Source organism: Coenobita brevimanus, chromosome 71, assembly GCF_032717465.1.
Source record: "Coenobita brevimanus isolate Jiangsu-jjx chromosome 71, ASM3271746v2, whole genome shotgun sequence".
NCBI lineage: Eukaryota > Metazoa > Arthropoda > Malacostraca > Decapoda > Coenobitidae > Coenobita > Coenobita brevimanus.
Genome location: NC_137024.1, coordinates 37380112 through 37392900, shown reverse-complemented (window position 1 = coordinate 37392900; position 12789 = coordinate 37380112). Strand labels below are relative to the sequence as shown.

The window sequence follows — 12789 nt, the reverse complement described above, 5'->3', positions numbered from 1 at the left end:
CTGGAGCATTTTGCCCTTATTAATGGTTTGATTGTACTGTATTTGGGTGCAGTAACACTGATAGACCTTCTATGTGGCTTTTCCAACTCCCTTGTGATCCACCAAAAAGGAAATTATGGGATACTACGGTGAAGAAAGCAACCTGGTCTGTGAGTGTGTTGTTGGCTTTGCTAGGCAAGTTTTATTTGACCCACATCTACATAGGGAGGTAAGCCTTGATATTATCCCAGTGGAAACCATTTTACCACAGTTATGAATATCAAGAAGAACTACAATCATTATGTTAACCAAAACTCCATCAAAGTTAAAAACCGCTGGCAAAATAAGTAAACGCTGTTGCTGTTAGGCGATGTGGCATCATCTGGCAACTCATTTCAGATCTTTATATGCTTCAAAATTAGCCTGCCTGATACAGAGAAGAAAATCTCATTTTTATACAGCGTTACCCATTAAGAAACCACCATTTGTGCAAACATAGCATAACAGATGTTCAAGAACGCATCAGAAAACCTTCACTTTTGAGGTTGCAATCATGAATTACGTATAATTTTTGTGAATTATTGATAATGCAAACTGTTGCATGATGTTATGAATTCACAGTTTAGAAACATGCAGATTATGAGATTCTACTGTATCACTGACCTCACTTGCTTACGTATTCAGTCCAAGGATGTCATTTATATTTTATTCTTGCTCTCTCAGCATGATTCTTCAGTTTGGGGATACTTAAAGAACTAGGGGGATTTCTTACTGTATATCCTTCAGAACCTTTTCAGTATGAGACATATCACCAGTAGTGAATAAGATGGTCTGGTAGTAACAGTACAATATAGCTTAAAAAATATTCATCACAGTGTGGAAGAAGTTAACTCCTTCCCTACAGAAATGTAGATTAAATTAATTGTTTCCATTGGTTGGTAGTTTTATATAGCTTAGAGGAGACATTCTGAAGTGAAATTGTGAATGGCAAGTTCAGTGTGCAAATGCATATATTGTGATAACTGTTTTGTGATGATGATGGTTTCATCGTCAGTATCATAACTTTTTTTTTTTTTTCACATGTCAAGCTAAGTATGGGATGATGTAGGATCCAGAAAACAAGGAAGGGAAAGTATTAAAGCCATAAGGAAGTTATCACCAGAGTGTATGAAGTCAGTGATTATTTCATTATTTTAAAAAGGAGGTAGTATTATCATCCTAACTCTGCAAAAAATTGCATCTTAGACTTTATGACAGTACCATTATGTAAAGTATTTGATATTGTTGAGTCTCTCAGAATAATGATATCTTACTGCATTTCTTCTATGATGCTACCAGATAGTGTTTTTTCAGCTTAAGAATGCTAGCTTGTAGCAAGGGGATTAATGTAGGCTTTGTCTAACCCCATTATTTCAAAGTCTTTCCTGAGGTGAATAAAATTGGCTGGTGATAGGGAGGACAAAATATTGTGCATATAATGTCCTGGTAGTGATGAGTGTTAAGTGTCCCATTGTGTTTTTGGTGGCAGGTTGAAGCAAATGTGACAACAGGTCCACAGCCTGGATCCCCAGCACGGCCTAAAGACCTAACACTGACCAAAACTGTGTCCAGCGTCACACTACACTGGCGCAACAGCCATGCTGGCAAGGCACCTCTCCTTGGATACTATATTGAAGCCAGGAAGATTGGTAAGAAAGTTTTCTTGCAACTAACATTTTGGTGTTGACTTATTTCTGGGCTTTGTTTTTTATTAGTTTTCAGTAAACTAAATTTGGTTTTAAATATTTTGGCAGAGTACTGTACAGTACTTCTTTAATTCACTGTTAGCATGAATTTTTTCAGCAGTGCTTGGCATTAATCATATGCACATCATTAATATTATTTCAATATATCATGTATTATATGTTTTGTTTTTTTTGTATGTGATGCAAGCGATTTTCCACTAATTTATTTTTTGTTGATGCTAGCACTGTAGACAGTATATTTACTTATTTATGGTAATATGCAACAATATTTCATTATCCACTTAAACTGCCGTCTTTGTCACTCCTCCCAAAGCATGACAATTATTAGATGCAATCACAGAGTTTGTTATATAATATTGTAGTTAAACTTTATGTTTAGTAAACAGTTTAAAACATGTGTCAAGCATTAAAAATACATTTGCCAAGCTTTTCAAAATTGCACCCTGGCTTTAAATTTTTTTTACAGTTATAAGACAAAATTTACACTAGTTTAAATGCTTCATTGTAGTTATGTTTTCCATGGTTGTGTATGGTGGTGGTTATCTAAGTTTATCTTTCTTTTCTTATGTAAACTTACTCCTCCCGCCCTGGCCGACAACAGCCAGCTTTGAATGGCAGATGTGTAAGTACAGTGGGTGTTCCCAAGCTCTGTAGTGCTGGCTTACTTGCACAGTGCATGCTTTTCTCTGTATACATTTGTGTGGGGTTAATGTACTATCAGGAGCAAAAGCTTGCCGACAGTCCTCTGACGGCAGTATGCTTCTGAACACTTCTCATTTTTCCCAAAGCATCAGACAGTATCCTTGTATTTTTCTGTTGTTTACTTCATATTGTTATCTATCCCATATATTGTACAAAAAATTTTCATGGATCACCCAGTATCGCCACAGCCAGCAGGGAAGTGTAAGTGAACTTTTGATTGTGATAGTACAAAACCAAGCATGGCCTTCTGTGAATACTTTATTTACATGCAGAAATATTGCACTCACATTTTTGCAGAGGTTACAGAGTTCGTTGATATATTGATATGCTCAAAATACTGCTCTGCTGTGACAACCTCCTGTGTCTCTTGTCAGGGTTCCAAGGAAAAAATTGGAGGAGATATTGCAGTCCTTGGCAAAAGCTTCAACATAGTCATCACATGTATAGGTTCATAACTTTCCTCAGACTTCCATAAAACTGCTTGCTGGACACCATTGAAAGAGGGTATTCACTGTAGATGGAACAGAAAGTAAAGGATGAGTTGAGAAGAAATATTGGGAATGTTATTGATTATCCATCTTAGAAAATTATATGACATGGTAGAGCAACACAGATGCTTGACTTAAGTGTATATTGTACTGGGGGTTGTCCACATCCTCTTTCTTGATGTTGTGTAACCTTCATGTGACTCTGCAGTGAGTCAGAAGCCAAATGAATGCCTGGTAGTCATGTGGGTTATGGCTCTCCAACTGGATGGGATACAGAAGGGTTTCCATCTGAAAAGTGGTTGGGATTATATTCCTCACATAAAGCCATTTTGGGGCAAAGAATTGGATGATGGATTGATAGATAATGATAAGGATAGGTAAGGACACCAATCATTCATGCATTTAACATAGAGCTACCCATAGATAACCACAGGCCAGATGGTTTCCCTGACCCCAAGAAACACTTTACCATGTTAGATGCTAACCGTATAACCAGCATAGGGACAGTTAGTGCAGATCTAGTAAGTAAAGGTATGGTACTCTAACTGATGTGGCCCATCAGGGTTTACTTCCAAGAAGTTTGTAGGGTTTATCACTCACAAAGTGTCACAAAGCCACAAGTAACAGGTCAGTCTTCCCTCAAACATCTGGATTAATTTGCTTAGCCATGTGCCCCAGTCTTCATGATAGAGTGGTACAGAGTTTTATGATGGGCAGATGAAGATAGTGCATCCTGTTAGGAATTCCAGTACGAACACTTTGGAAGAAATCACCAGAATTGTTTCAAATGACCTTTCATATGTTATTTTATATGCCCTTTTGAGTACTGTATGTGTTACAGGGCATGAACATATGAGCACAATAACACTTCAGTCAGCATGATTTCATAATGGCTACCACTGCTTAGGGACCTAAAAATGAAATATGTCTTACAAACTGCTGCTTCAGTTTGAGTATTTTTTGTATGTATGAGAAGTTCCTTTATATATATATCTATCTATCTATCTATATATATCTATCTGTCTATCTATCTATCTATATACATATATATCTATCTGTCTATCTATCTATCTATCTATCTATATATATATATATATATATATATATATATATATATATATACAGTATATATAAAGGAATCCTTCCAATATCCGACGTAATAGAGCCAAAGGCATGTCTGGATAGTGATCCTGTCTGGATATTGGGCCCCAGCCTCCTGGACTTGTGCTTATGGACCCTAACTCAGAAAAACACCTATACAACTCCCTCTGGACATGCATTGCACCTATTTAAGACCCAAACCACACCAATAAGGGACATAAAAGACTGAAGTGCTGATGGTTTGCTGTTCATCACAGTGAGTGGGAAGGTGGTACAGTGATATTTGGAAGATGGAGCAATAGAATGGGGCAAAAAGAATTTGAGAGTGAACATGGATTGAGGAGGAGTGATGATATCTGGGTCAGGTGGCAGTGCTGTTAGAGCAGAGAGAGTGTTGCCATGCACAATTTGCCACAGGGGTGCAGACAGTAACTGCATTTTGTGTGATGTTTGTGTTAGGCGGGTGCATAGGAGATGTGGTGGTGTTGGAGGTAGGCTGCAAGACAGTGCTGATTTTCAGTGTGTGGTATGTAAAGGAGAGGTTACAGAGGCAGAGAAGCAGGAAAGGATTACTTTTGCTGGATATTCTCTTGAATGTTTGGAGGAGTTTTGTTATTTGGGAGACATCATGTGTGCTGGAGGTAAAGCTGCAGCTAGCTCAGTGGCAGGGGTGGGGAGTGGTTGTTGGGGAGGGCTGGGGTTCCTGGGGATGTGTTGGCCCTTTGTACATTAGGAAGACTCACTTTCCATGCTGTGAGGGAGTCCTTGTTGCAGCTTGTGTTGGGTGTACGATGTTGTGCAGTGGTGAGGAAGATGTTAATGGGCTCAGACATGTAGAGGCAGAAGTGATTGGGTGGATGTGTGATGTGTCTTTGGATGGCAAGCCTGGTGATCTGAGGTTGCAGGTGGGAAGTTGAGTGGAAGGATAAGACTCAAATGTGTTGATGCCGTGGTGATGGTGGTAGGTGGATTGGGATGGTTTGGACATGTAAGAGGATGGAAGGTGGCAACTGGGTATGCAGGGTAGAAAATGTGTGTGGAGTTGGAATTGCAAGAGGTAGATCGAGGAAGACTTTGGGGAAGGTCATGGGGTGTGACCTCAGGTTTGGACACTGAATAAGAGGTTGCTGGAGGTCAAGGAACATCAGGGGCCACCATTGGGTGACCAGGGCCAGTGCTTGCACACATGTTGAAGCCCATATAAATGACTTTTCCCAGGTTTTTCCTTGCTCTTTGAAACCTACCTCAGTATATCTTTAGGTAGGAAAAGAGGTCTCTTGATAGAGAGACTGTTGGAGATCAGTCAGTGTGGAGAGTTGCCATTAGGTGACTAAGGTCAATGCACCCAGGTTTATTCGTTTCGTTTCGTTTTTAAAGGCTCCAACATGCATGCATGTGTCGGCCTTGGTCACCTAATGGCGGCTCTCCACGCTGCACGATCCATTGCAGCCTCCCTGTTCAGTCCCTTAACCCTAAGGTCACACTTAATGACCTCGTCCCATGTCTTTCTCGGTCTACCCCTCACAACCCCACCCCCAGTATTAACACTTCTCACCTTCCTCACCCAATTATCATCCCCCATCCTCTCCACATGTCCAAACCACCTCAATCTACCTCTCCTCATCACAACACCAATACACTCCAGTTCCATCCTACCTCTCAACTCTTCCATTGTAAACCCAACACCTCCAGGCCTTGGACGCAGGGACGCACTGCACATCCACCTAATCATTGTCATTTCAGTACGTCTGAGCCGGCGAATGTCTTCCTCCTTCACTGCCCAGGTCTCACTACCATACAGCATTACACTCCTAACACATGCTGCATACAAAGACCCCTTAGCACGTAGGGAGAGCCCTCTCAATGTCAGGATAGGCAAGAGCTCCCTGAACTTCTTCCAACCACTTCTCACCCTAGCCACAGAGCTAGCTCCAGCCCCACCTCCAGCACACAACATGTCTCCCAAATAACAAAGCTCTTCCACACACTCAAGAGATTCACCAGCAAGTTCAATCCTTTCACGTCTGACGATCTCCACCTGCTCACCCCGGCACGCCGTACACATAAAATCAGCATTATCTCGCAGTCTACCTCTGATACCACTACATCTCTTATGCACCCATTTATCACACACACTGCACAAGATGGAATTACTTCCCACGCCCTTGTGGCAAACTGCACATGGCCACTCTCCCTCGTCTTTGACAGTACCGCCACCAACCCTAGATATCATCAATTTTGTTTTATCTGCATTTACCCTTAAACCCTTTTGCCCCATACCATCTCTCCACTTCCTAAACCTTTCCTCCACCTCCCTTTCATTCTCTGCAATCAACACCAAATCATCAGCATACAACAACTCCCACGGGAGTCCGTTTCTAAAGTCACGTGAAAGGGCTTCAAGTACCATGATAAACAACACGGGACTCAAGACTGACCCCTGATGCACACCAACATTCACGGAAAACTCATCACTCAATTCTCCATTCACTCTCACCTGGGTGTGAGCACCCACATACATGGCCATAACCACCCTAACCAGCCACTCCTCCAAGCCAAGCTTTCTCATTGCCCACTTCACCACCTCTCTAGGGACTCTGTCAAAGGCCTTTTCCAAATCAACAAAAACAAAATAAAGATCCCTTCTCCTACCAATATATTTTTCCTGAAGCTGTCGAACAATGAATATGGCATCAGTGGTCCCCCTACCTGGCATAAACCCAAACTGCATCTCATCAATATTCACTCCTTCTCTAATCATACCTTCTAAAACTCTCTCCATTACCTTCATTATCTGATCTAAAAGCTTTATACCTCTATAATTTCCTCTTTCCAGGGCATCACCCTTCCCTTTATACACATTTACAATTACACTCTTCAGCCAATCATCTGGGACAACACACTCATAAATAATCCTATTTATCAGGTCAGTGACTAAACTCACCCCTATATCGCCTGAAGCCTTCAACATTTCGGCAGTCAACCCAGCATTTATAAACAAAACAAAACAATATACCAGCAGATCATACTGAGAGTTACATCACAGCATTGCATATCTTATTTACATTTACTTTAAAATCACATCAGCCATAGATATGCACAAAACTTGGAAAAGAGTCTGTAAAGATACTGTTCACTCAAGAAGAATGTGGAGATAAACAGCTATCACAGCAAAATTTATTTTTGCAGTTTTTCACAACAGATAAAATAATAAAGATGATAACCAAAGTATTAGTACCTTATGGTACCAAAGATTAAATGTGAGATTTTGAAGCCTATAGCTATGCACTTTGGTTATATAAGGAAGCCAAAGAGTTCTTAAAATAAATAACCAGATATGCTGGTTTTTTTTTTTTTTTTTTTTTTTTTTTTTTTTTTTTTTAACCCTTTAACCGCGGGTGTCATTCCAGAATGACGTTGCAAAAACTGGACCAAACCGCGGGTGTCATTCTCGAATGTTTGTGAATATTTTGAATACCCCGCGTTTTTTCCATGCGCCAATTGTTTCAAGGGAGAGTAGCTATTAAGTTCTTTCACTCCAGCCGACCCCCACCTCCCTCTCCCCCCCCCTGGGGCCCCATCTCCCACCCCCTGGGCCCCCCACCCCACCCCTGACCAAGCGCGCATCAGTATCTGTCCAGCTGTGTGAGTGACAACACATGTTGATGTGGCAGTGAAGTGCAGGCAATTACAGTGCCTTTTACCTGTCTCAGTGAACACAGAGTGGGTGTTTATCGTATGTGCAGTGTTCATATATGTTTATAGTATTATTATCAGAATGTGATTGGCATTTGGTAATGGTGTGTGAGCGAAAAATAGTGATTACAACACCGCTGATGTGGCAGTGAAGTGCAAGCAATTACAGTGCCTTTTACCTGCCTCAGTGAACACAGAGTGGGTGTTTATCGTATGTGCAGTGTTCATATATGTTTATAGTATTATTATCAGAATGAGGCTGGCATTTGGTAATGGTGTGTGAGCGAAAAATAGTGATTACAACACCGCTGATGTGGCAGTGAAGTGCAGGTAATTACAGTGCCTTTTACCTGCCTCAGTGAACACAGAGTGGGTGTTTATCGTATGTGCAGTGTTCATATATGTTTATAGTATTATTATCAGAATGAGGTTGGCATTTGGTAATGGTGTATGAGCGAAGGTAATGATGTGTGAGCGAAAAATAGTGATTTTACACCCCTCACTTCTAACGGCACTGCCCGTCCTGTGAAAGTCAACGAAGTCATGAAACCTACATCAATGGAAAGCTGAAGGTTAGTACTTTCTAATGGTACCTTATTTTTTTCTCTAGCTTTATTCTGTGCAGAGTTATTAAGGTTAAAAGGTTTATTTACATTTGGCTGAAACCCCCGCGGGAGAGGACAGTCAGACCAAAACAATACCCGCGGTTAAAGGGTTAAGGAAGCCAAAGAGTTGTTAAAATGAATAACCAGATATGCTGTTTTTTTTTTCCAGTTTCTCTTAGTAACAGTGGTCTCATATGTTATTTGTAGCAGTAAGTCCCCAAAGTGTAAAAACCTTCATTTTTTTGTACAATATCTTTGATAATTGGACTGATGTAGAAGACTTGATATTGTACCATTTATCTGACCCATTTTGGTGAAAGCACAAGTGGAACCTAGAAACACCAGTTGAAAAAGGCAGCACTGAGGTGAAGGGAAGGCTGGTAATAAGAAACCTGGAACTCCTGTTTTACACTCCTTAGGCTAATACCTCATGACCATTTGCCTGTGCTGACCTTTTTCTGGTATATCAGTGATGCCAAGAGTACAGTAGTATGCTGTCATAAACAGTACTGTGTTCTATATCATTGTGTGCAGTACACATCACACATTTTTTTCTGACAAAAAAATGGCTTTCAGTAGCAATGCCATCAAGTCTTTCAGAGGACAGGATGTAACTATTCTTGTCTATTATCCCATTCCTTGTGACAGCCAGACAAGATGTCTGATTCATATAGCTTACTTTCTATAATATTCATGGTCATTCCACTTACTTCATCCCAGTGGAACTCTATCTTCCCTCCTTGCAGCCTCACTCTTCTTCACACCAAAACCCAGCTGTCTAAAGCTACTAAGAGCAACTCTTTTTCATTTTCCTTATATTTTCACTACACTCACTCCTTATCCAAAAGTAGATGCTACATACGGGTACATAATGACTACTTGTTTCTGTGATCCCAAAATTGAATCTTCTGAATTCTCTACACTGTGATTATGATGGCTATCCTGTTATCTTAGCAGTATGTCAGCTGTATTACTTATCCTCAAACAATACTGACTATCCTAATTCTAGGGAAGAACACAGCCCTTTTATTTTTAGACTGGAGAGTTAAATCTTCACCACCACTGCCTTTGATTCCTCTCTTCATTTACTGATCCACCTGGCAAAGAAGCTTATAGCTTTTGTATCCTTAATAATCTGTACAGGGCCAATCTGTGTGGTCTGACATTATGATGAGTGGTCTTCCACACGTGACATTCTTCTCACAACTGATACATCTGCATAATCTGTCAGTATTTGTTGGGTTCTCTTGATAATAGTATTATGTCAGTAACTTGATCTATTGCTTCAGGAAAGGTTGTGGAAACACTTCAAAGAATTATTTGTAGCATTATTGTGCTGTGGATTGGAAGGTCCTCAGGCACTACTACTGCAACTTCCCTCCATATCTATGAGCTTCTTTTGAGTGATCCAAGCATAGGGTGGAGGTTATCTTATAGGCATAAAAGTGTAAATTCTGTTTTCTTACCTTATAACCTTGAGTTCATGATGGTACCATTACCAATGTACAGTACATCCCCTTAGTAAGCGCCTATATGGGTGGCAGAGGACGTTGCATAATAGGAATTCGCGAACTGTGAATACATAAACTTATGGGAAAAATTACATATGGGTGGCACCCTCCTTCATGGGCAACCCATGAGATCCCTTTCAGACCTAAGTATTGTTTTATACAGGGAAACTATCTAAGACATATTACCTAAGATAAAGTAAACCAACAAGATTATGGCTTTACTAGGTAAATCAACAAGGATATGGCTTAACTAAACCAACAAGAATATGGCTGCTCACCTTTACCCGTTTTCGCTTCTTGGGGGGGCAATGTCGTGTACTCGGGGTAACGCCGGATATGGGCCACTCTTTCGCTGCCCGTCTCGCTTACAACGAGTTCAGTTTGCGTACTAATAAATAACACACTATAAAAAAAAAAAAAAAAAAAAAAAAAAAAAAATAGGTCCTCACATACAAGGGGGATCACGTACTCGGAACTTGCGTACTGTGGGGATGTACTGTACCTCTGAATCACATGCGCTGTTCTGACCAAAAATTTTGTTCCTCTGTCTCCTCCCTTTCCTCTGACTTTCTCTTGTCTGATTTGAAGTCTCTTCTCTGGATGTGCTTTCTGCCCTGTCTGACAATAAGACTGCTGAGGCATGTGGTTCTGATGCTGTCCCTTCTAGTGTTCTCAAGAAATGTGCCTCTCGGTTTAGATGGTGCCTAAGCAAACATTTCATCTGTGTGGATATTTACATCTTTCTTCCTTGAAAGGACGTTTGCCTGTTTTGAGCTCATCTCAAAGAAGGATGACTTCCCAACCATCTAACTATTGCCATTTACCATAATCTTCTTTATTTCCAGTCTTTTGAGTTTTCTCAATATGACAATCACTTCTCTTTTTCTAATGCTAAGGATATTCCTCAAGGTCTTCTTTCACCAACTCATTTCCTGTGGTTTATTTATGATCTTTTGAGCCATCTGCCAAGCCCTGCTAACTTGTGTGTTGATGATTCCACTCTCTGACCATGTCAGCAGTCATTACAACACTCATACAGTGAGGTAGTGGCAAAAGGAAACATATTGTGTATAATGCCTCAGCAACTCGGTTCCTCCATCTTTCTACTCTCTTCAGTCTTCCATATGAGTGTCATCGTACCTTTAATATATTGGATACAGCTCAGATAATCACGTCTCAGTATCATTGGGGTTTTGTCTGATTTATCATGGAAAACTCACAATGCCTGTCTTTAAAAAATTGCTTTTCAGAGACTGTGCAGAAACAACTTCATGCTTTCTTTAACCCAACTTAGATGCTGGCTTTGTACAAGAGTTTTATTTGCCAGTGTGTGGGTACACCTTGTGTGTAGGAGGTTTTACAGAAAGCATTACTGTTAACCTCTAATGGGCAGGCAACATATCAGTTATTTCCTTGTGGGGCGGCATATTTTCAGAAAAATAAAGTATCAAGGAATAAGCTTAAACATGCATAAATCGATGAAAATGGATGAAAAATGAAGGCAAGAGGTGTTACATGCGTAGTAATATGTCTCTGCTGGCTGTGGGAAGAGGAGGGGAGGAGTGAGGGAGGAGCGTGGGCAGGCAGCTTATCACCAGGCGTGCCTGGGACAAGGCTAGCAAACTGTTCACACATTTGCTTTTTCTTCACCACTGAACACTATATTTATCATTTATGCATTCTTTACACTATTCATTGTCTTCAAAATCTAATGTACGTGTTTTCTATTTTACTTGAACACTTAGAACAATAAAACTTATGTACATATATACTACTTGAACAGTTATAACACTACAACTTATTTATGTATTTTCTACAGTATTTTACTTGTTTCAAGGCTTGGGAGAGTAGAGGGCAGGACAGTAGGTGACAAGGATGCCTTATCACCCAATTTCACCGATAAATTAGGACTGAAAATGGCCGGACGTTATGTAACATCGCCCGCCTCCTCACACACGGACGATATGTGATGTCACGCGCCTGTTAGGGGTTAATGGGGGTGGTCTGTAGGCTAAGAGAATTGTGAGACATGGGAAATTGCCATTTAACTATTTGGGATGAATGTTGAGGGTGACTGATTTGAGAAAGGACTTATATGTACTGATCAGTAGTAACCAGAAATTTTCCAAACAGTGCATTGAAATAGAGAAAAATTCCTCAAAAATTGCTAGGCCACATCCAGAGGTAGTTTTGTTATAAGAAAAGAGAGATTTTTCTTACTCTGTATAGTTTCTTAATACATCTGCTTCTTGAATATGCTGTGCAGTTCTGGTTAGCTACAAGTCAGGGAAGACATCAGCCACTGTGAAAGAGTTCAAGCTAGGGCTACAAATTATTGCAGTTCATCATGAGACTATTATCAGAAATCAAAATGAAGGCTGTGGTACTGTTTTCATCAGCACTTCGTAGATTACAAGGTCAGCTCATTGAAGTGTTTAACATACTGAATGAATTTGACAGTCTTGACCATAGAATGTTTTTTAATATCAGTATGAATTCAGCATATATCCATAGTTGAAAGCTGAAACTGAAAGATTTAACACCAGCATATGTGGCCCTGGAATAGACTCCCCATGATGTTAATAGCAATATAGTAGAGCAGTGTAAAAGAAATCTCAGTAGGCTGTTGCACTCACACTAGTGTGAGTGTATTAGTTATGCATTCCCAATCAGATATGAACTATTTCCTCAGTATAGCCTGCAAGGTCTTTGAGATTCTAAATTTTCCTTGGAACTCTTTTTAACTCTCTCTCTCTCTCTTTCTCCCTCCTCCTCCTCCTCCTCATTCTCCTCCTCAACTGTGCTGTACTCTTTTTTTCTGTTACATTTATCAGTTTATCACTGACCTTAATAGCTTTTTTCCTGTTGCAGTGGGCACACAGCATCTACCATTTTTTCTGCTCAGCTCTTTTAAGCAGTATTTTCAGTCCTTCAAATACATAACTGGTCAACTCACTAACTA

The 12789-nt window shown here is 40.2% G+C and overlaps 1 protein-coding gene across 1 annotated transcript in view; it reads left to right on the top strand.

The window, feature by feature from the left end:
- The window catches only part of sdk (sidekick cell adhesion molecule), a 296130-nt gene that overhangs the window by 238039 nt on the left and 45302 nt on the right, over positions 1 to 12789 (top strand). The window contains exons 25-26 of the mRNA XM_080277849.1: positions 1508 to 1667; positions 2326 to 2346. Coding sequence (XP_080133975.1) covers positions 1508 to 1667; positions 2326 to 2346 — 181 coding nt within the window. The remainder of the gene's footprint in view (positions 1 to 1507; positions 1668 to 2325; positions 2347 to 12789) is intronic.